Source organism: Anser cygnoides, chromosome 3, assembly GCF_040182565.1.
Source record: "Anser cygnoides isolate HZ-2024a breed goose chromosome 3, Taihu_goose_T2T_genome, whole genome shotgun sequence".
Classification (NCBI taxonomy): Eukaryota; Metazoa; Chordata; class Aves; order Anseriformes; family Anatidae; genus Anser; species Anser cygnoides.
In genome coordinates, this window is record NC_089875.1 from 121,312,967 (window position 1) to 121,331,099 (window position 18,133).

An 18,133-nucleotide genomic window follows, 5' to 3' on the forward strand; every position below is an offset into this window, starting at 1 on the left:
TAGAGCCTGTAACTCTGTGTATGATTAATTTTTCCAAGATGTGTTACTTATCGACATTAAATCCCGTCTGCTGTTGTATCCCCTCATCGCACTGGCTATGTGATCTTTTCCCTGGTTCTGGGCACAAGTATTTGGGATAATTTTGTCCTCCCTGTGAACGTTGTCACCTCGCCCCTCCCTGTTCCCCGTTTGTAACCGTGCTGACCAACAGGTAGCCTGGTCCAGATGGGTGAGGGATCCCTTCTGTTAGCCCCTTTCCTTAGGGAGTGCCCGTGAAAATGTTTATTCCTGCACTATGATTTTTTAAAAAAATAACCAGTTACCTACAGGAGAGGCTTCCTTTCCTGTCCCCAAAATCTTGCTCTCTTAGAATCAGTCAGGGAATCTTGGTGAATCTCCAGGAACACCTAAGTGACAAGTTCCAGCTGAAAGTATTACATGATAGTTGAGTCTGTTTTATGTAGGTAGAACTAAAATATGCTGATTTCTGTTTTCCTGACTTCGTAGCGTCCCCTAACACAGAGTTCCCATGTCACTACGTATGCAGCGTGAGCAGCTTGCCCAATTTTTTAAATTACTGTGCAGCACTTTGAAATGAGAAAAAACACAACGGAAAGAAAAATCCTGTACATAAAACCGTGTCCACAGGACGATCGTTAGTCACTTCTTTAATTTCGGTTAATATTAAACGTTTCGCTTGAGTCTAACAGCGCCGAGCGGTTGAATAAGCTTGGCTGGGTTTTACCTACCCACTGCTCTGCCTGGCGTTTCGCTTTGGCCTCTGTCCCTCAGCCTCAAGAGATTATTCATTTCTGAGTACACAAGCTCGGGATAAACTGCTTAACTGACATTTTGAGTCTATTAATATCATTCGTTTTGTTTTGGTACGAGAGGAAGCGGGGCCAAGCCACCAGTACCAAATTAACCAAACAAACAGGAGTTGTTTTATTTATTTTTTTTTAATTTTTTATTTTTAACCAAATCTTGCTGTGCCATTGATGTTGTAAAGGAACCGGTGTGTGCTGTGACCTGGGCAACTCCACAGTGGGAAAATCAGGGTCTCAGGCTTAAAGTGATTTATTTATTTTTTTTAACCTCCTCAGCTTGTGGGATCAAGCAATTTGGGGAAGAAACGTGAGGAGGAGAAAATTAAGTGAATTTCTAGCCGCCACGCTTGGAGAAAACCGTGATGTTTTCCTGAGAGGCACCCTCCATGGCTTTGGATGCTCCCAGCTGGGTTTCCTGAGGCAGAAACTCGTCTTTCTGAAGGAGGATGTGCTGCCTCGTGCAGGTTTGGTGCCTGTCCTTGCTCTCGTCCTCGTTCCCAACTCAGGGGTCTGCAGAAGAGCTCGACGCCTCTGCGTGGCCTCCCAGACTCGAGGTGCGTGTTCCCCTAAAGACACATCTCGCCAGGGCGATCTGGAGGGGGAGTTGGGTCTAATGATACCATACGATACCCAAATACCTCCTGTATTGGCTCGTATTTAGAGATCATTTGCCTAAAATCCTGGCCTTACGAAATCCATTAGGATTTGGGAGGGTTTTTCTTATTTTTTTGTGTATTGGCCTCAACGTCGAGAACGATGTGGGTGAGTTTAGCAGCGCTAAGATCTTGAGACCCGGTCTGGCCACATCCACGCTACTGAACGTGGATTTTTAGCCCCTCAAAAAGAGTTTCTTTATCCCCCGCTCCGTTCTCTTGCTCTGGAACGGCGTTGTACAATTCTATAACCAGCTCTTTAAAATCCCCAAAGCCTGCTAGGAGCAAGGGGTGACGGCTGCGACTGCCCTGAATATTTTCCACGTGTTCCTCCCGCTCGGGAGGCACCCGGGCGCCTTCCTGCCTTTAAAAACGAGAGCGATCCCACGATTAAATCCATCGTGTCTCAACGGGACCTTCTTGCTCCACGTGATGAGAGCGGCTGATTGCCTCCTCGAAGCGAGGCTTCCAAAACCCCTTCGTGCAGGCTGGGACGGCTTTCGTCACGGCCGCGCGGAGGGGTTTGCCTCCCTGCCGTGGCTTCTGGCGAGCCGAGAGCGGCGAGGGGAAGCCGTGCCCGAGCCCTGTCCCCTGTAAGAGCACAGATCTGGGGCACCTGCCTCTCTTGTCTCAGTTTTGCGGAGCCTTAATTTCTTCTGACGTATAGAAAAGCTTTAATTGGGCCATCAGACGATGAAGTTCTTGCGTGCCGCTGCTTCGATGAGTGTTTCTTTTACGGCTGCTGTTCTTTTTGCTCTGCCTTGCGGAGTTTTCTCTTTTATTTTTTTTTTTCAGCTCGAGCAGGGCAGTTACTTCCCTGCGCCCGTCGCAGCGCTGATGCGAGAGCTGGTGCTCCGAGCCTCGTGCGGTTTTAAAGCACTTTTGACGGCTCCTCCACATGGGAGCGCGCTGGGTGCTGAGCAGGATGTTTGGAGGTGCTTGAGAAGACAAACCTCAAAACGAAGCGATGGCTGCTGCAAGCGCAGCTTAAAACAAATCCTTTTTTTTTTGGGGGGGGGGGATGCGGGGGTTGTTTGAAAAAGAAGAAGGGAGCCCGGCTTGTTGGCCACGCAGAGCGCAGCAGTGGGCTTCCCGGCTGCTCGCCCTTCGCAGTGCTGGGGCTGTCACCAGGTTTTTTTAGAGCTGGGTTTTCACCAAAAGGGACGGTTTTTGTCCAGGTTTTGTCCCACACGGCGCGGCCGGGCGCTTCTCTCCCGGCGGATGCAGCTCGCGAATCGAAAAAATTCGGTGTCTTATCCTGCTGGAAGCAGGAAAACGTTTGGAAACGTGATGCGAGCGCGCCTTGAGAGCCTGATTTAAAAAAAAAAAAACCACCGGGGTCAAGCAGAAGCCACCGAACGTGTCTGTGGTTGCACAAACAGCCTTGCGCACAGAGCTCGCACAGTTCCCGGTTCTGGCATGCCCGACGCCGGGTTGTTGCACGCTCGGGGCTGACACAGCAGCAGATGGTTATCCCCCCCCGCCCCCCTTTTCCCACCATCCTGGCTCCTAAAATGAAAGCCGGGTGCGTGGTGGACCCGAGCTGCTGCTCGGTGCCCCATCGCCACCCCCTTTTTTTTTTTGGCACCAGAGGTTTCCGGCTCGTGGCGGGCTCCTCTGCTCGGCGCAGCGGTGCTGCCGCTGGAAATTCCCGGCTGTTTTGGGTGCGCTGGCACAGCAGAGCCTCCCCTCCCCGCAGCCGGGAGAAGCCAAGAGGGGAAGAGACACTCACGAGGTTTCCTTTTCTGCTCTTTGCCTCCTTATGCTTTTTTTTTTTTTTAAACTGTCCTGTTTGCTTTGTTTGCTTTTTTTTTTTTTCCCTCCTTTGCCTTTAACTCTTTGCTTTCACTCCCAGCCCTGCTCTTCCCTTCGCGGCACCGACCCAGCTTCGGCAAATTCTCAAGTACCCTTTAACACCCAGGTCCTCTGCCAAGGGTACCTTGTTTTGTTTTTTTTTTTCTTTTTTCTTGCATCTAATCTTGGCTAGTTTTGGAAGCTGAGCGGATCCAAGCTGCTGAAATGTGTCGCTCCTAGGAAAAAGCCAAGGTGCCGGGGGCTGTGTCGTAGATGGGACCGATGGAAATGAGCCGGAGCTCCTCTACGGCCGGGGTGGGCAGCCCAGCGTGGCCGTTTCGGGGGAAATTTTCTTCTTTGGGGAGCGTGATGAAGACCTGCTGGGGCTCAGTAAAGCAGATGAGGACTTGGTGCTGCTCCCCGAGCAGCTTTTTGGGACCTCAGGTATTTATTCTCGGGCCTGTTTGTGTTTAAACCCCGACCTGCCCGTCCCCGCGGCCCAGGGCTCGTTCCCCAGCCAGCCCTGGCTCTTCCCCTCCGCTCCATTCCAAAGGGAAAATTAATAATTAACCGCCTCGTCCTTTGGCATAACACCTGCTGCCCGCTGGTGACGCCGGCCCAGACGTAGCCTGGCGCCTGTTTGCTTTTCCCACCCACCGTGTTTTCGGGGTGGGATCTCTTCCTCTGCCCCCCGTCCCCTTGGTGGCACCGGTGTTTGCAAGGTCCTCTCGTCCTGGCCTTCCCCTTCCGCGCGCCTCCCTCCACCCCAAATGGCCTCGCTCCTTCCCTGGGGGAACTTCAGAAGCTCATGCTGCCCTCCTCCTGCCTGGGTTGCGTCTCTCGGGAAGCAAAATACGGAGAATATTCCCCCAAACCTCCTGTCTTTGGCTTTGGTGGGGTCTCCCCGGGCATGCCAGTGGGCCGCCAGCCCCCTGCAGCATCCCCGCCCGCTGCTGGGGCTCTCTTCCTCGGGTTGTGTGCCACGGAAACAGGGCGAGATGCCGCAGAAGATGTGTGGCTCGGCTGGGTTTTCTCCTTCTGCTCATTTTTCAAAGACACAATTGAAGTTTTGTGAAACTTTTTTTTCTCTTTTTTGTGACAGATGCTTTGGTTGCCCAGAGGGACAGCAGAGAAGGGGAACCCTCGGTGTTTTCCCATCCCAAGTCCGCTACAGCCCAGGAAAATCCCCAGTTTTTGCTGCTTTAAGAACGCCAACCGAGTCTGGAGAAGCCAAAACCGAATAGTTCCAGCAGAACCCGACGAAGAAAACCGTCTTCCCTGAAGGTTTGCCCTTTCTGTTGGTGGGTGAAATGCTCTGACTGGTCCTGCCTCTCCATGACTCTCGGCGAGATGCCGCTGGCTTCACCTCTCCACCCCAGCACTAACGAACCCACGGGTTAATATTTATTAGGGGCCAGGGAGCGTGCCAACACACGTGGCCCCAGTGATTTTGGGGGCACCGCAGATCCTTCTGCCCCCTCATTTCTACCCGTTACCGCCCAGTGATCACAGGGGACCTGGCCCCGGTTGGGACGGACCCGAGCCAGCCCCAGCAGCTTGCTCTGAGCCTTCGGGAGATTTTTTCTTTGCCAGACTCTGCTAAAATTGAGCAATCCCTCGGCGCTCGCCGCCTGCCCCGGTCCCGGCGCTGGAGCGGCTCTCAGGCGCCTTTCTGCACAGCGCTGCCCCCGCCGCGCTTTAGCTGCTCATTCAAGCGGCGTTTCCTCTTTCCTCATCTCTTTTTAAGGGTATTTCACCCAATTTTGGCTCACATGCGCTCTTCACGCAGCTGTAAGCGGCTTCACCACCCCTTCACGTGCTGGGTGGGCAGCGGGACTCGGACGCTGCAGGTGTCATCGCCAAAGCAACCCCGAGATAAGAGGACTAGGGCACTGTTTTTGCCTTTCTTCTCCATTTTTACCGTTCCCATTTAGGCTCGCGGGCTGAGAAGGGAAAGCTTCTGCTTTAGCAGAGCCATCGGTGCTCAGAAAGCAAGGTGCCAGCACCGGGAGCTGGAGATTTTTGATGGCGCAGCCCAAAAATGGGGGCTCAGCCTCACGCCTTGGGTTTTGGTGGCCTCACGAGCAGGGGTTTGGCTACAGCAGCGCTGCTGGGGACGGGGCAGAGCTCAGCGCTGCGGCCAGCGACGGAGAGACATGGGATAAGGGTCAGTGCCCGGGCTGCATGCTCCCATCGTGGGTGCTCGGGTGTTTGGGTGCTCAGATCTCGAATGCTGGGAAGCTCAGAGACTTGGATCTTGGGTGCTCAGGTGCTCCGATCTCAGATCTCGGGTGCTGGGAAGTTCGGATGCTTGGATTTCGGATGCTCAGATCTCGGCTGTTTGGATTCTTGGAAGCTCAGATCTTGGATGCTTGGATGCTGGGAAGCTCAGATCTTGGATCTCAGATGCTCAGATCTTGGATATTTGGATTCTTGGAAGCTCAGATGCTCAAATCTCAGATGCTCGGACGCTGGGAAGCTCAGATCTCGGATCTCAGATGCTAGGATCTTGGATATTCGGATTCTTGGAAGCTCAGATGCTCAGATCTTGGATGCTTGAATGCTGGGAAGCTCAGATCTTGGATCTCAGATGCTCAGATATTGGATATTCAGATTCTTGGAAGCTCAGATGCTCGGACGCTGGGGAGCTCAGATCTCAGATGCTGGGAAGCTCAGCTCTTGGATCTCAGATGCTCAGATCTTGGATATTCGGATTCTTGGAAGCTCAGATGCTCAGATCTCAGATGCTCGGACGCTGGGAAGCTCAGATCTTGGATCTCAGACGCTCGGATCTCAGCTCTCGGATGCTCAGATGCAGGGCAGAAGTTGGCCACCTCTGGGAAGGGGAATCAAAAACCTCATTTGCTTGCAAACGCAAAATCACCCGTGGTTTTCCTCCGCACAGGCAGCCCGGCTGGCTCACCCTGTCCCAGGCAGCCGGGATGGGCAGGATGCGGCCCCCACAGCCCCCACCCGCCCGGCAGCAGGGTGGCACCGAGGGCAGCTGGGTGCTGGGGTGCTGCCGGCAGCACCCATGGGCAGGTGAGCCTATAGGGAGGTGGGGGAGCCTATAGGAAGGTAAGTGAGCGTATAGGAAGGTAGGTGAACATATAGAAAGGCAGATAATTATATAGGGAGGCGGGCGAGTGTGTAGGGAGGTGGATGAGTGTATAGAGAGGTGGGTGCATCTATAGGGAGCCAGAGGAACATATAGGAAGGCAGGTGAGTATGTAGGGAGTCAGCTGGACATATAGGAGGCTGGAGGCGCATGTAGGAAGGCAGGTGAGCATATGAGGTGGCGGATGACTGTATAGGAAGGTGGGTGAATATATAGGGAGGCCGATCAGCGTAGCAGAAGGCAGGTGAATATAGGAAGCAGAAGAGTGTAGGAAGGCAGGTGAGCGTATAGCAAGGCAGATGGACGTATAGGAAGGCAGGTGAGCATATAGCAAGGCAGATGGACGTATAGGAAGGCAGGTGAGCATATAGCAAGGCAGATGGACGTATAGGAAGGCAGGTGAGCGTATAGCAAGGCAGATGGACGTATAGGAAGGCAGGTGAGCGACACCAGCGTGTGCCAGAGGTGGTTGTCTCAGGGCTGCAAATCGTGCTGTGCGTGTGCATTATTGGGGAGCACTCAGCACACGGACACCTCCAGGCCCAGCAGTGCTGGGATTTGCCCCCAGCGAGCAGACGCCGAGCCTGGCACGGCCCCGTGGTGAGCAGGGGGCACCGCAGCGCTCCGCAGGGCAGCTCCGGTGACGCCCAAACAAGAGGATGAGCAAAAATCCCCAATTTCCCCCGGCTCTGAGCTCCCCGGACCTCGTCTCGCTGCTGGGGCCGTGCCGAAATGACTCAGGCTGCCGCTCGCCGCAGCACGCCGCCAACAATCAACACGTGAAAATAGAAACGTCCCCGGCTCCCGCGCCAGGAATAACGTTTGAAGGCTTTTTCTTTATTTTTTTTTTCCCCTTTAAAGTGAAATCCCTTTCTGTCCCGTCTGACTCAGCCCCAGCACAACCGCTGTGCAGAAGCAAAGTAAAACCCAGACTAGGGGCAGGGGGACGCGATGCTGCATCCCCGTGGGATGCAGTTTGGCATTTTTTTGGGGGGGAAAAAAATCTCTGGAGCAAGGCACGGGGATGCCTCGGGCTTCGGAGGACCCTCAGCAGGGGGTTGCAGCCGTGTGGGGACGTCCCGGCAATGCACACAGGAGTTATCTCGGCCGCTCCACGTAACCGCTGCTCTCTGTGCGCGCTGCTCCCGGCCTCCCGGGGCTGCTGCTGGTCCTTCAGGGGGAGATAAGCCGGGTCCTGCCTCTATCGGGGCAGCTCAGGCCTGGGGTCGAGCAAAACCCGGTGCTGCTTCCCCTGCGGAGCCCTGCCAAAGGGCCGGGGGAGGGAGCAGGGTGCAGGGCATGCATTGGGCAAAGGGATTAAAACGGCAATGAGGGAGCATTCACGCAGCTCCCCTTGCTGCTGGGAAAAAAAGACACGCTCTGGGTGTTTTCCTCGATGTTTATAGGGAGGAAAAGGTGCACGGAGAGTAGAAAATAAATTAATGCGTCCCCTTCGCCCGCCAGCCGGCATCGCCGTGTCCCGAGCTTCTCCAAAAAGCAGCCACACGTTCCCCTCCTGCATCCCCTGGCGTTGCAGGCAGCATTGAGCCGATGCCACCAGTTTCTTTGGGCCATGCCCTTCCCCGTGGCACTCGTCGTCCCTCTTGCGCCCAAACCGAGGCCACCGGTTCCATCTCATGGGGCAGCCAGTGCCCCGCCAGTCCCGGGGGATGCTCCACGCCTGCCCGGAGCAAACCAAATCCCACCACAAACCTTGCACGAGCCACCCAGGCTCCGAACTCCTTCCGAAATACCTCCGTCCCATCCTACAGGTCATCAAAGCGTTTCTCCGGCAGCGCCGGAGGTGCCTCCTCCTCGGGCTCGGGGCCGCGGCTGGGCGCTGAGCGCTGCGGGGCGCGGGGCGCTTTGCGCACGCGGGCGTACACGGGGCAGGGGCTGCCGTCGCCGCACGGCTCCTCCTGGACCACCGAGCCCTGCCCGGGGTCCCCGCCGTCCCCGCCGTCCCCCGTGGCACCGCAGGGCTTCCTCAGCCCGGCGCTGAGCTTCCTGGATTTGTAGCGGATGCTTTCATAGATCGGCCCCTCGGCGTCCCGCGGTGCCTCCGCCGCGGGCGTTTGGGGATCCCCGGGCACGAGCGGGAGCTGCCGGTGCCGCAGAAAGTCGGGGGTCCTGGGGGTCGATCCGGGGGGCGCGTGGAGGGGAGGTGGCCCGGGGACACCCGGGTCCCCCGAGCTGGTGCCATCCGTCCCGCTGCAAGAGGAGGCGCCTGGAGGGAGGGAGAGGGAGAGGCTGAGCAAAGGGGGGGGGCACCCCGCTAATTTTGGGATGGAATATCGATAATTAAACGCGATGAAATGAGAGCTGTGGGGCGGTTCCCCCCGCCTGCCAGCATCAATATTTCTGCCCCCGGCTCTTTGCTTTTTGCAAGAGCTAAAATAAAAAGTAAAAGGCAAACCCGGGCGAGCATCCCGGGGCTGCCGACGGGGGCCGCAGGGTCCCCGGCACGGGGCCAGAGCCGCCTTCCCGCGCCGCTCCAATATTTATTTAAGCAGGGGGCTCCGCTGCGTGCGCGCGGCCTGGCAGCAGCCGGAGCTGGCAGAGCGCGGCGCCGAGCCGCTTGGTTCGCTCGGGAGGCGACGGAGGAGGCTGTGGAAGAGAGCTTCGGTGCACGTGAGCCGCCGTTCCTCTTCCTGCTTTAAAGCTGGGGGGACGTGGGGTTCGGGGAGCGGGACCCCGGCCGGCGGCGGGTGCGTGGGCGGGGAGGTGCAGGGCGGCGGGCAGGATCCGGCCGCGCACGGGCTGGGTCGTGTTGCTCGGTCCAGGCCAGCGCCTTGGCCCCCTTGCTGCCTGCCCCCAGCGGTGTCCTGGTGTCCCGTGAGCGCCCCAGTGGGAGCATCCCCGTGGGGGCACCCCCGTGGGAGCATCCCAATGGGGCACCCTCAAGGTGAGCACCCCCAGCGTCAGCACTCCAACAGCATCCCAAAAGAAGCGCCCTGGTGATCTGGTTTCTCTCCTCGGAGCTCCGTACTTTTTTTTTGTTTGTTTTTTGTTTTTTTAATGCTTTCTCCTTTTCTCCCCTGCAGGAGGACGCCGGAGAACAACCCACGGGGGAGGAACTGGCACCTCCCCGGGCGGTTTTTGCTGCCATGGGGCATTTTCGGGGCCGGAGCTGCACGGGGGCAGCGGCCCGGCTCAAAGGTCCCGCGGAGCCCCCGGGGGCTCCTCCAAGTTCATCAGCCGAGCAAATCATTAACGCTCGCCGCAGCTGCTGCGCCCGGGGACCTTCGGACCGCGGCGGGGCCGCAGCGCGCGCGGGAGGGCGCGAGCACCTCTGTGCGCTCGCACGCGCACGTGCAAGCCCCACGTTTGGGCACACGCGTGGCGGCGTCCCCCGCCCCCCGCACGGTCCCAAATCCTGCCCCAAACGTGGGGGGGCTGCCAAAAGGTCTCTGCTGCACCCCCAGGAGCCCCCCCCCCCCAAGGAGCAGGGAGGTGGCAGCCGGCACCCAGCATCTGCGGCGCTGGGCGTGCGAGGGGCACGCGGGGGTGGCAGAAAGCCACGGCCGCCTGTCCCCTGCCCCGTCCGTGTCCCCACGCCGTGCCCTACCTGCTGGCTGTGCTGCTCCCCCCTCGCTGGGGCCTGGCTCCGAGAGCTTCACCTGCGGCAGAAACAAACGGGCACTGGTGCACCACCCCAGACACTCGTGCACCCCCCCCAGACGCTTGTGCATCCCCCCGGACACTCGTGCACCTCCCCAGACACTTGTGCAGCCCCCTGGACACTTGTGCGTCCCCCTGCACACTCCTGCATCCCCCCCCAACATTTGTGCATTTCCCCCCCCCAAAAAAAACAAACCTCGTGCATGCCCATGCCACTCGTGCCAGCTCTTTTTGGGGTCTCTGCGGGTCTCGGGACCGTGGAGGGGTCACCGTGGGAGCACGGTGGGGGGGGGGGCAGCTGCTCTCTACCAGCACCCACCGGCTCCATCCGCCCCCCCCACCTTGTGCCCCCATCCCGCAGCCCCCCCCCATCCCCGCACACCCCTGCTCCCCATTTTTGGGGCGCCCTGGGCTCGCTGCGCCCCCAGGGGTCCCCCCCCCTCCTCTCCTCTCCTCCCCGACCCCCCCCCCCCCGCGAAGCCGGGACCCCCCCCCCGGGGGGCTGCCGCTGTCCCCACCCGGGGTCACCCTGATGATTTTGGGTATTTTTTTTTTTGGGGGGGTAGGGGGTGGGGATGGATCTCGGGGCCGTTCCCGGAGCTGTCGCTGGGGGGCTGTCCAAGCCCATGCGACAGCCTTGGGGACAGCGACGGCGGGCCGCGACGCCTGCGAACGGCCCTTCGTTTTATTTTTGGGGGAAAAAAAGAGAAGATTTGGTCCATGGGGCCGGGAGGAGGCCTGGGGACAAGGCGCTGTCCCCTCGGCCAGCCTGCCCCCCTCCAGGGGCGGACAGGAGGGGTCGTCACCGGAGCGTGGCGGCGGGGACGAGGGGACACGGAGGGGACACGGAGGGGACACGGAGGGGACGAGGGGGGGTCACGGCGAAGCCCCCCCCCGGGCCTCACCACGCTCAGCACCCCGGGGCTCGGCTCCTCTCTCCCGGCAGCCCGGCTGGACCAGCGCCCGCTCGCCCTGCGGAAGGATGCGGCCACCGTCAGCGTCCCCGCGGCCACCGCCGGCCGCGCGCCGGGCGTCAAATGAATCCCCACCTCCTGCTCCACGAAGGATTTAGGCATGGGAAGGAGGGGGGGGGTTAAACGGATGCGTTAATAACGGCCTCGCCAACTCCCCCCCCCCCCCCGGCCCCCAGGGCACGTACCTGGGGAAGAAGGCGCAGAGGAGCAGCAGCAGCAGGAGCCCCCCGGGGACGGCGATGGCCAAGCCCCACGGTGGCACCGGGGCCATCGAGGAGGAGCTGGGGGGGGGAAACGACAACGAGCACGGGTCAGGCTGGGCTTTGGGGTCTGGGGGTGCTCTTTTTTTGCAGGATTCCCGTCCTTTACCCCCCCCACACCGGGATGCTCCGTCCCCCCCCCCCCAGCTCGGCCTGCGGAGGATTTTGGGGTGGGCTGGGGACACGCAGCGCTGGCACCAGGAAGCCGTGCCCCGTCCCGGATTGCTGGCATAGCTGCGCCGTGACACGGCGGCGGCACACCCCGGCTCGCCCCACGGCTTTCGGTCTTGCTGAAAAACGCCGCGTTTGGGGGCTGCTCTCCCCTCTGTGGTGATAAATAGATGGGGGGGGGACAAAACTGCTCGGGGCAGGGGGCTGCATCCCTGCGGCCATCCCCCCTCTTCATCCTGCTGCATCCCCTCCTGCGTTCCTGCTGCATCCCTGCTGGATCCCCATTGCATTTCACCGCATCCCCACTGCACCCCACTGCACCCCACATCCCTCCTGCATCCCCCCTGCACCCCACTGCACCCCTGCCAGACTCCTCCGACCCCCCCCAGGCATCCCACAAGGCTGCCCCCCCCCCCCCCCATCAAACCCATTTCCATCCTCCCCCAAAGCTCAGCCCCATCTCCCACCAAAGCTCTGCCTCGCACTGACTTGGGGCCCCCCCAGCGGGGAGGTTTTTGGGATGGGAGCCCAGCAAATGGGGCCGGGAGCTGCCGAACAGGCTGAGCCCGCTCTGCCAGCCCGGACCCAGCCCTTCCTGGGTGCTGGCAGCGCCGTGCTGGGCCCCCCCCCCCCCCCCCGTGCCCGGATGCCCGGAGTACCCTGTCCACGGTGCCAGGATTTTACTGGGGGGGGGGAATTGTCCCCCTGCTTGGCTGCTGCGAGCGTCCTACAGCAGTGCCACCACCCCCAGGGCTTGGCACCACAACGGGTCACAGCCCAGAGGTGGTTTTTTTCCTCCAGCACAAGGTGAATCCGGGTGGGGGGGGGCACCCTAATTGTCCCTCCAGCCTAACCCTGGGGCGCACAGCGGGGTGTCCGCCACCTCCCACCCTGCCTCAGTTTCCCCAGCTACGTGCTGAGACCGACCCCAAAGTGCCTGCACCCCCCCTTAACCCAACCTGGGGTACCCCCCTGGTACCCCTTGGATATCCCCCTGTGCCCCCCCTCTCCCCCCCAAGGGCGCAAAGCCGCTCACCTGGGTGCCGGGGGACCCCCGGGGCGCTGCGGGTGCCGCCGGCTGCTCGCTCGGCTCAACTTTGGCCGGGAGCCGTGGGTGGCACCCGCCGCGCCCCGGCGGCCTCCTGCGCCTCGCCCGGCCCCGCCGCACGCTGCCAGCTGCTGTGGGTGTGCACCGGGAGCCCCCAGCCCCTAAACCGGCACCCCCAGGAGGGTCCTGAGCCCCCCCCAGGTGCCGTGAGACCCCCTCGGTGCTGCCGTGAGGACCCCTGCCCGCTCCCCCCCCTTGTGCTGTGCGCGGGCACCCGGCTCTTAGCCAGCTCCTCTGGCCCCGGTGCCAACCACGTCCCGGGGACCTGGCTGTCCTCGACGTCCTGCTGGGCTGGATCCCCTTCTGTCCTGGATTCCCAGCTATCCTGGGGCCCTGTCCTTCCTGGATCCCAAAACGCCCTGGATCTGGCCACTGCGGACCCCCCTCCATCCCAGATCCCCTCCATCCCGGATCCCCTCCATCTCAGATCCCCTCCATCCCCGATCTCCTCCATCCCATATCCCCCCAGTTCTCCATCCCCCTCCATCCCGGATCCCCCTCCGTTCCCAATCCCCCTCCATCCTAGATCCCCTCCATCCCGGATGCCTTCCATCCCGACCCCCTCCATCCCTGATATTCCTCCATCTCAGATCCCATCTGTCACGGATCCCCTCCATCCCAGATCCTCTCCATCCTGGATCCCCTCCATCCCAGATCCTCTCCATCCTCAATCCCCTTCCATCCCCAATCCCCCTCCAACCTGGATCCCCTCCATCCTCAATCCCTCTCCATCCCAGATCCCCTCCATCCCAAATCCCCTCTCTTTTTTGGGAGCATCACAGCAGTGTTACGGCTCCACGTGATTCAGGCACAACGCCTCCCCGAAAGGAGCCGACCTCTGCACTGTCACCCCACCAGCATCCAGACACCGAGGCACATAAAAAGCTGTAAAATGCTGTTAGAAGCCAAACAGGGAAGGGAAAAAAGGCCGAGCTCAGTAACATGAAGCTGTTGCTTCGAGCAGCAAATTACATTAAGTTATTTAATTAAAAAGCGAGGTGGAAAGCCTGTGAACTCCTCCTGGGCTCGCATGGCCACAAGTCCCCTGACCGGGGCACGTTGGAGAGGTTTGGAAACTTGGGATGATTTGCTGAACTTGGCATGATTTGCTGAAATGCAACATGGGCCAAGGCAGAAATCGGCCTTCCCTTCCCTTCCCTTCCCTTCCCCCTTCCCTTCCCTTCCCTTCCCTTCCCTTCCCTTCCCTTCCCTTCCCTTCCCTTCCCTTCCCTTCCCTTCCCTTCCCTTCCCTTCCCTTCCCTTCCCTTCCCTTCCCTTCCCTTCCCTTCCCTTCCCTTCCCTTCCCTTCCCTTCCCTTCCCTTCCCTTCCCTTCCCTTCCCTTCCCTTCCCTTCCCTTCCCTTCCCTTCCCTTCCCTTCCCTTCCCTTCCCTTCCCTTCCCTTCCCTTCCCTTCCCTTCCCTTCCCTTCCCTTCCCTTCCCTTCCCTTCCCTTCCCCCAAGCCTCAACCTACTCAACCCCATACCTTTTAATGGCACCTAATTTGGGACAAAGACGGACATTTTCACCCTCTGTGGCAGGGAATTTGGGACATTTTCACCCTCTGTGGTTCTCTCTCACCAGCATCCTCCCACGGGAGAGCCCCCAAATGCAACCCAAAGCGCCGGACACGTCAACGCAGACCGGCTCCAAAAATACAAATAACTTTTTGGCCAAGGGTTCGGATCCAGCCGCCTGCCCCATTGGGCTGGGGCAGCCCCCAAAGCCCCTTTGCATCGCACCCAGCAGCACCAGGAACATTTTGCTCCTTGCGAGCCCGCCTGGACGGCGCCCGCGTGTTCTGCAGAGGGCAGCACGACCCAGGAGTTCAGCCCCGACTCGTTCCCGGTGCCATTTCTGGGTGCAAATCCGCGATTTTCAGCCAAGCGCTTGACGGGCAATTCCCATGTGGACGAAGCCTCCTCGCTGCCAAATTGCTTTACAAAAGCTCTTTATGAAACCACAGCTTCTCTGCCCGGTTATGGAAACGGGTAGAACTTAAACTACTTGAATTTTTCTTCCTGGTTTGGGTTGGGGACCTCAAAACCCGCCTGGTTCCAGCCCCTGCCGTGGGCACGACCCCTGCCCCCAGCCCAGGCTGCCCCCAGCCCCATCCAGCACCCATCCTTTGGGTGCTGCCAGGGTCGGGGCATCCCGGGGTGGATGTGGGCGGCTGTAGGATGCCTCGCTCGCTGGGGGTGCCAACACGACCCGGCTCCTTCTCCAGCCCAAGTGCCACGACACGAAGCCAATAATTGCACAAGCAATGGGCTGAGAGAGCTCACGGGTGCAAAAACCCCCACGGAAATACTGCGCTTACGGACACCAGGCTGCAGAAGACGGGGTAGCAGGGAAAGGCGAGGTGCTCCGTGCAGGAAGAGCACCCGGACAAGACCCGGAGCCGTCCCGCCTGCAGGCACCGGCGCTGCCTCCTCACCAGGTCCCACCAACCCCGAGCACCCGGGGTGGAAAAGCAGCCCGGAGATTTTGGCACGCCGGGCCCCATCCCGCGCCCTCCGGACCTGGGAGCGGCGGTGACACTTGACGATCCCGGCCTGCTGCCGTTGGTAATTAAGCCATGTGTCTCCCGCAGTCATTTGTCGCCCTATTTTAAGCCCGCGGGAGCTGATGTGCCATTCTGATGTTCTCACTTAAAAATTTAATGACTTTTAAAATTTTCCATGAGGCCGAGAAATGGACGCGGCGTTCCGTACCGCAGCTCTGCGGTGCTGCCGGGGCGCGTGGCTGGGTCTCCTCCTCCCCCTTTCCACTCTTACAGCTTTTGTAGGGAATTACCTTAAAAGCAGCGTGACCAAGAGCTGGTCACCTGTATTTAAAACCATCAAAAATGCAGGGAATGGCATCTTCAGGGCTATTGGAGAAAGCACGCGGGCAGCCCAGAGGGGAGCTTTTGGCACGGCGGTGGTGCCGTCGGCGTAGCCATCCTCGGTGCGATGCCACGTGCGAGGTTGGGTTTGTACCTTTCTGTGCCTAACTGGGGGGCCTGAAAGGAGCAGCTCAGATGGGGGACGGTGGTGGATGCTCTCTGGGGTGCTGACGCTTCCAACTGGTACCAGTGCATCGTTTGGTAAGGAAACACCATCTTCATATGGAAACGTCATCTTGGTGTAAGGAAGAATGTTATTTTTTTCAGGGAGAATGATCGGTCGCTGGCACAACCTCCCCAGAAATGTGGTGGAGTCCCCACCACTGGAGGTTTTCCATCACTGCAGGTGCCGGAGCCCTGGCACAGGCTGCCCCGAGAGGGGCCGGGGGCTGCTCCTTGGAGAGCTCCCCGAGCCCAGGGACGTGGGGCTGGGCACCCTGCTGGGGCAGGGGGGGACAGGGGCACCCAGGGGTGCCCCCAACCCAACCGTTCCAGGACTCTGTGAACTGGACAGGGCGCTGGGTGATCTCGCCTGGGCTTTCTTTTCCACCCAAGATCGCTCAAGGCCCCTTCCCGCTGGGCTGCTCTGGGAGCCTCTTGATGGCTGCTGCCAGACACAACGCTGGGAGCGAAACCCACCTGAAAGCCAAAGGAATGAAAAGTCCTTCCCCACCCTCCCCTCCTGCTTGGTGGATAGGGAGACCCAACCTTTCCATCTCTCTGCCCTGCCACAGAAAGCAGAGGGAACTCAAATTTGCAATTTTTGGCCCTTTAGGCAGTTTTTGAGCACCTCCTCCACCCGAGCGTGCTGCATCGCGCCCTGGCACCGTGGTGCCCTCGGCCAGCTCCGTGCTCAGCTTTGCTTTGAGAGCACGGCCCCCTCGGCTCGGTACCTTCAGGACACACGAGAGGGGCACCGAGCAGGCAGCCCACGGAGCTGGCCGAGGGGTGAGCCCTCCAAAAAATCCCACCCGGCCAGCGTGACTCGGAGCAGCCTGGCCAGCGGCCAGCAAAGCACTCAAGCGCACGCTCAGCCTCAAGCCTGCGAGCCCTTCCCAACACCCTTCAGTGATCTGCTGGAGCAAAACCAAAGTTTTTAGCACCTTGCAGCCTGCAGCCGTTCCGGCGTGTGGCATCAGCGACGGGCAAGCCCGGATTGGGGTGAAAAGCTCCCATTTTTTCTCTCTTTTCCCCCCCGAAGGAGGTTTTGCCGTGAGCGCCCTGGAGCCCAGCCCCTGCAGCACGGGGACAACAGCCCGCTGCGTCCTTGCAGTCCTTCGCTCATTAATTCCATGGGCCAGTTTTTCATTGTGTTTTTAGGGGTTTCTTCCTTAAACATTGTTTAATAGAACTTTAATTTATTTAATAGAACCTTATTTATTTCATAGACTTTAACAGAATTTTACTAGACACCATAAATCGACAAGGATATTTTGATTTTTGCACCTTTTCTTTGCCCATTTCTGACCAACAATATATACATATAACATAGATACTTCTATGTTTCCTTTTTCTTTAAACACAAGCCCCATATGCGCGCACACACACATAGGTCCTGGTACATATGGGTGAAGGAGACATTTTAAAGCTCCTTTCTTTGCTCTTTGGGTCGACACGAGCTGCGTGCAAGTCCCCCCTTTTCGTGTTGCAAATTCAGAAGGAACCGGTGGGTTTGCTTCTGCTTTTAAATGCCAAAATTTAAATAATTCTAACACAGCCTGCTACTTTCCGACTTTCAGGTCCTCACCACGCTGGGCACTAAAATGCAGTGATTAAATGTATGAATAATTTAAAGTTGAACGAACAACACAGCAAATGAATGCTCGAATCGAGCAGGGTTAAGTTAAGAATTTAAGACGAAGCAAGGCTGCTCTCAGAAAACTTCAGAAATGCAGAAAAGGCAGACAAGTGAACGCCAGGCCGTCAGATCACATATTTTCCTACAGGATCTTCCTTTTTCCTCTGCAGACGCCCCAAGCATCAGAGGACTCGGGGATAAACGTTTTGGGCCACCGACTACTCCCAGTTACGGACAGGAGGTGTATTTGTGCCCAGATGGAGGGCTGGGAAGAGCGGGGAGCCTGGCTCCACCACCAGCTGCCGGTCTTCACCATAACGTCCTTAACTGCATCTCCAAGACGCAGTTCAAATGCAAAGGGGCACAAAGATGCTGAAAATTTGTTTTTGTTTTTTTTAACCCATGGTGTGCAGGAAGCCCGCGGCAGAGCCGTTCATGGCAGAACCAGGAGGAGAAGCAAGCTGCTGAGCCCCTTACGCAGCAGCGCTCTGCTCTGAGAGAGGGGATGGATGCTGATCAATAACGGATGGACCGATGATTTTTAGTAAGAAAAAAAGAAAAGTATTCCAGAAAGACTGAGACCAAGTAGTAAAGATCCCGTGCAACAGCCTGATGGTTTTATATGTGGTGTTTTCTAGCCAAGAAGAGCAGAGAGCGGGGTTGCCCATCACCTAGTGGCAGGATCGATTGGACCATGACGGAGAAATTTCCAACGTGTTTTATGTCCAGTCTCACTGCACTGGGGGAACTGGAGCAAAACCTGATGGCCACATCGCTGCCAGCAAGGGAAACTCTCCCTTGGTTTTGGGCATCATCGGCTGGTCGTGGGAGCCCTCAGCCTTTGCTGGAGTCACTGGGAGGTGCGGAGAGGGCAAAACCAAAGCCTTGGTTTATGTTGGGCAGCCCAGTTCCACCTGAGTCTGA

At 58.8% G+C, this 18,133-nt stretch overlaps 2 protein-coding genes across 3 annotated transcripts in view; one reads left to right on the forward strand and one right to left on the reverse strand.

Annotated features, from left to right (window-relative positions):
* Positions 1-10,225, forward strand: part of LOC106038104 (uncharacterized) — a 20,248-nt gene extending 10,023 nt beyond the window's left edge. The window contains exons 3-6 of one of the 2 annotated variants that reach the window (XM_066995153.1): positions 1,104-1,381; positions 3,515-3,718; positions 4,377-9,023; positions 9,437-10,225. In XM_066995153.1, the coding sequence (XP_066851254.1) occupies positions 1,104-1,381; positions 3,515-3,718; positions 4,377-4,480 (586 nt within the window). In that variant the 3' untranslated portion in view covers positions 4,481-9,023; positions 9,437-10,225. The remainder of the gene's footprint in view (positions 1-1,103; positions 1,382-3,514; positions 3,719-4,376; positions 9,024-9,436) is intronic. The other variant, XM_066995154.1, reaches the window with a different exon arrangement.
* On the reverse strand, positions 7,778-12,565 carry LOC136790562 (collagen alpha-1(I) chain-like). Its single transcript, XM_066995155.1, has 5 exons — positions 12,455-12,565; positions 11,173-11,268; positions 10,919-10,985; positions 9,961-10,012; positions 7,778-8,619 (listed from the first exon to the last, which is right to left on the reverse strand). Exons 2-5 carry the CDS (start codon positions 11,256-11,258, stop codon positions 8,159-8,161), a joined length of 666 nt encoding a protein of 221 aa, XP_066851256.1. The 5' UTR covers positions 11,259-11,268; positions 12,455-12,565; the 3' UTR covers positions 7,778-8,158.
* Between the last annotated feature and the right edge of the window lie 5,568 nt (positions 12,566-18,133).

Bases quoted from the DNA above. Each gene is read 5' to 3' on its own strand.
- LOC136790562 (XM_066995155.1), bottom strand. From the start codon at position 11,258: ATGGCCCCGGTGCCACCGTGGGGCTTGGCCATCGCCGTCCCCGGGGGG. The intron at 10,013-10,918 runs GTGAGGCCCGGG...TTTCTGCCGCAG, and splicing joins GCCCCGGGGTGCTGAGCGTG to GTGAAGCTCTCGGAGCCAGG. The intron at 8,620-9,960 runs GTAGGGCACGGC...CCCTCCCTCCAG, and splicing joins GGGAGCAGCACAGCCAGCAG to GCGCCTCCTCTTGCAGCGGG.